Source organism: Bidens hawaiensis, unplaced genomic scaffold (assembly GCF_021521415.1).
Source record: "Bidens hawaiensis isolate Kalapana, Puna unplaced genomic scaffold, B.hawaiensis_p1.1 tig00026611_1, whole genome shotgun sequence".
NCBI classification, from domain to species: Eukaryota; Viridiplantae; Streptophyta; class Magnoliopsida; order Asterales; family Asteraceae; genus Bidens; species Bidens hawaiensis.
In genome coordinates, this window is record NW_027494277.1 from 140,001 (window position 1) to 144,886 (window position 4,886).

The window sequence follows — 4,886 nt, forward strand, 5'->3', positions numbered from 1 at the left end:
ATGTGGTGTGGATGCTGAGAGATAATGAAGCGTCATGCATATTACTCGAAAACAAGTAGATAATTCGTGACAGCTGCGACAAAATGATAACACGATAGTAAGACATGTAGCACATGAAATGAAGAAAACAGCACATAACAACTCATCAGTTATAAATGCATCAACATTGATAAGTATACAACCAGCTATCCAAGATAGTATACAAAATAATGGACTTAGAATGTATACAAAGTAAACCATGTTAACACTTCTAGAAAACAGATTAGAACAGCCAAACTGAAAGAAGTACATATACAACCAGCTATCCAAGATAGTAAATGTGTTTTAATCAACTAGTTATTCTATACATTATGTTCTGCTGCATACTGATAGTAATCAACTAATTATTTCAAAGTGCATACGCCTTCCTCCTATGTATCTGCATCACACGTTACAATAGTCTCTTATGCTGTTCACTTATACCTCACAAAGGCCATGGTCTAAAAAGAACATTGAGTGGATACATTCTCTACTACATTGAACAGTGATCTTTCCATTTGTGTAATTACTATTTAACATATCTGTTTGTAGATAAAGTAAAAGTTAAGATGATAAATGCATACAGGCAATCGACAGAACGATAATTTATTTGCCGAACTCAGTGTCTCAAAACAAACTGCAAACCTGGGACAATGAGAGATCTCCCCGAACATGATGCACAATTTCTGCCAAGAGACTGTATGCCAATGGCCTCAGTGTCTCAAAACAAGCCCGGCCAATTCCCACAAGAACCCTAATATAGTTAACAAACTAATCAAATGAACATTACGTTGAATGCAAAACATTATCTAAAGAAATTAAAAGCAAGTCGTTTTATTAAAATCAGCAGCTCTCTTTCACATATGTCCTGAATGGGCAGAACCAGTATCCCGTTGCATTGATTTCGCCTTTTATAATTAGTTTTCTAATTAAAGTCATGCATCCTTTATCTCATAAAAGTTACAATACTTTCTTTTAGGGTGTCGAGAAAATTTGCAATATTTGGTGGCATGTCCATTGAAAAATAACCTATTCACCCATTGCCATCTTTACCATAAGTTGGTGACATGGTAGCATAGATTTGGGAACTAAAGAGCTAAAATAGAATAGAATTACGTAAAATAAGTGTCTGCAATCTTATTAAAACAGATGGAGTGCATAGTTGCTTATTAGCAATAGTGGCTCACAAGAACTTTTAATTTTATTAGAGGGAAAATTTCATATATACCGCTACAAACTAAAAAGAAAAATAAAAACGTATAGGGTAAATACGAAATTAATCTTAATGTTTTGAGAAAGATAATGGTGGCGTGATTATATTCTAAATTGTTTTTAATGAAATAAAGGAAAGATATGATATTTTAGTAAAGCTTCAAAATAAGAGTAGAATGGCCATTACTTGAATTATTTTCATGAAATGGGTAAATACGATACTTTAGCTTTTAAAGACATGATATTTTAAGTTTGGGTTAGATATACATGATATTTTACAAGTTCATATGGGTATATATGAAATATTCCCTTTAAAAAACGAATTTTAGATGTTTGATAGCTATCAATCGAACTGTTCAAAAGAAAGAAATATTATATGTTCCATTAAGTTTTTTACAAAAAGGTAGGTCAGTAAAAGAATTAGCTTTTATCAAAATATGTGAAAACCTTTTAATTGAAGAGCCCATATACAATGACATTGTGGAACTTAAAAAATGGCAAAGAAAATCAGAAAACAAAATTAGCAAGCAAACTATTTACAAAATATCAGTGTTACCTCTCTTCCAAGAGTGTATCAATCAGACGAAATAAGCCCCTCTTAAAATCCGTTCCAAGGACATGTTTTAATGCTATCAATAATTCCTGCATGTGATAAGTATATATGTTAGTTCACAAACAATGTAAGAAGCAGTAAATTAAGGATAAACATATATAGGTCATGCTATCACCTTTCTAATGGAAACAGAGTCTGAACAAGTCACAAGCAGGTTCACAATGCTTTTGCATATACTTTCTTCATGTGGCCTGATATAATCAGCAAAGCTCTTCAAAAGGTAAGTCAGGAACGAGACCGTCTGCACCAATAGGTCCAGAATCAGATAAGTATGCGTGATAATACGAGAGATATAATGCTTCATATATAAGTTAGGAAGGATGAACACAAAGAAGATCCCAAGATACCTTAACTTGAGCCCCTTTTAGCTCTGTGAAGTGGGTCTTTAAATGTGGTGGAACCTTGTCAGGACCCGGGACTGAGATAGCAGAAACCATCAATGGCAATAACTGAGGGATATTAGTCTGAACAAGCCGGTTATACAACTGAAAGAGAAACATAACCACCAAGGGACTCTCTGTCACAATCTTAAACGACCTGGTACTTGGATTAAGTTGCCCCGACCCAGTGCTTGAGGTAGTTGCAGATCCAACTGGATCTGAAATGTCCATTGGCTTTACATCATCACCACCAAGAGAGGGTAACGCTGACATTGATGATGGTGGTGGCATTGCTGGAGCCACAATTGCACCACTTTCAAAGAAATGGCTAACTGTGAGCCTAAAGTTCTGGTAAATCTTACACACAAAGTCAAGGAAAGGCTGCACTTCAGTCTCCTGGGTTGGTCTGAAATTCCTCAAAAGATCAAATATAATGCGAATGCAAATCAAACCATTATCCTCGTTATCGGTGGTAAGAACATGCATTGCGACTTTTAACAACTCTTGAACAAAAGGCCTTAGCACTTCACTATGAGGTAGTCGATTAAGGATTTCAATAATAATGTTTCGCAACTTATGCTCCGGGCTGTCCGTAAACTGCGGCTTTGTTAGATTACACAGAATCCCAGAAAATGGTCGGAAGTAACACTTTAGAAAATTTAAGTACTCCCCTGTGTGCGTAATCTCCAAACTATCCCTAACCTCCATTACCATTTGAAGCCTATTTTGAATAGCTGTCACATATAGAAAAACAATAAATCAGAACACACTTACTTTATATATCATACAAAGTTAAAACAAACTATCTAATCACAGAACACAATCATGCAACCATCATCAAGCCTTCTTATCATCACTTTAAATAATACATTTCCTTCTAGTGTCCTAGTTTATTACATGAAACTAAATTAAAATTGGTAACAACTTCTACAAATTCCTATAGAGCAATTAGTTTAGTGAAACTAGGGCTACAAAACAAATTACTAAGATATAAAACTCAAATAATCATCTCAAAAACTTCTTATCAATACTTTTGAATTATTCATTTTCTTCCAGTTACAAATTTATTACTACATGTAAACTAATTATTAAAACATTAAACTCAAAAATAATCATCTCAAAACCTTCTAATCATCACTTTAAATTATTCATTTTCTTCCAGTAACAAATTAATATAGCAATTCAATTTTCGTGAATCTAGGGCTACGAAACACATTACTAATTACTAAATATTAACTCAATTAATCGTCTCAAAACTTTCATCATTTGTGTGAGTGTGTGTTAATTTGATCAACTCAAAAATCACACACGTACAGAACTGACAATCCAAATGAAGAATTAACAAACAGATAATATAATTTCAGTTTCAACAACTATTAAAACTACGTCGTGTGCGTGTGTTAATAGAATAATAATAATAATAATAATAGAATAATTACGTAAATCAGGCTCCATGAGATGGCGAGCGAAATTCTGAATTGGACTCATGACGTAATAAACCCTAGCTTCACTCTCAAACGCTATTGAAGCGAACACGAACCGCCACTGTAATTGTAATTGAAATTGAAATTGAATCCTAGGGCAAAATTACTGCGAATTTTGCTTCTGTAACTGCTAGTGAGATGATAACTGTACGGAATTAGGTTTTGAATTAGAAGGTTGATTGTAGTGATTTAATTGAAGAAGAAACCGAAGCTTGATATGGTGATCATTCATTCATTCATTCAAGCAGGTCTCTATAGCTCTACTGCTCGTACTCGTACTCGTACTCGCACTTCCAAGGCCCTCGGGAAATTTATAGAACGAACGAAGAAGCTTCAGTTTCGATCATTTCGGGAATGTTGCATAAACGGTCCTTTTAGTTTTAAGGTTTACGGTTTATCTGAAAAGAGACTTTGAACTCGACTGGATTCTATATCGTTTAGTTTTGAGTTTAGACTACCCGCCAAACATTTTAACCTTACACGACCAGTTAGTAATAAAGTAATTTGACAATACTTTGATCCATTGTTAAAGCGTTTGCTGCAAGTTGATAAAGTTTTACCCTTTCTGAAATTAATTTTGAATCCTTTAATGATACAAAAAAAATTGTATTTTAGTCAATAATACTTATTTTTAATAACTTCAATAATTGCATGTAATAATACACAATTAATTAACTACACTATGTTATTAAGTTCATATAATAATGCATTTATTCTTAAGAAAAGAGTGATGGTAATGGAGGTAATTTCAAAATTAAGAGACAAAAACAAAGAAAATACAATTGAGTATAAAAAGTAATTTGGCAATGCTTTGATTCGTTAATAAATTGTTTGGTAAAAGTTGACAAAGCTCTACCCTTTCTGAAATTACTTTTGAATCATTTGAGAATACAAAAGATTTATTGTCTTTTAGCCAATGATAATTATTATTTAACTAGGAATAGCCCGTGTAATATACGGGTGGTTAAAAAAATACAACAAAAAAAGGTTATATTTAATAATATATGTAATAACATACCTTTTGGATTCATATGATGTAAATAATGATATATAAAATTTTATAATTCATAAATATCTAAAAAACCCATTTTATAAAACATTAAAAAGTTACATTTGTAACTTTGTTAATAATTCTTAAAAAGGTAATAGAATTAGTTGACATCCTAGTTGGCTACTCTA

General features: G+C 32.6%; 1 protein-coding gene across 1 annotated transcript in view; it reads right to left on the reverse strand.

Moving 5' to 3' along the window:
* The window catches only part of LOC143573690 (uncharacterized), a 23,729-nt gene extending 19,722 nt beyond the window's left edge, over positions 1–4,007 (reverse strand). The window contains exons 1-6 of the mRNA XM_077058500.1: positions 3,663–4,007; positions 2,191–2,957; positions 1,959–2,084; positions 1,787–1,872; positions 664–772; positions 1–73 (exon numbers count right to left, since the gene is read on the reverse strand). The exon at positions 1–73 is cut by the window's left edge and continues 23 nt beyond it. Coding sequence (XP_076914615.1) covers positions 1–73; positions 664–772; positions 1,787–1,872; positions 1,959–2,084; positions 2,191–2,957; positions 3,663–3,711 — 1,210 coding nt within the window. The 5' untranslated portion in view covers positions 3,712–4,007. The remainder of the gene's footprint in view (positions 74–663; positions 773–1,786; positions 1,873–1,958; positions 2,085–2,190; positions 2,958–3,662) is intronic.
* Positions 4,008–4,886: the final 879 nt, after the last annotated feature.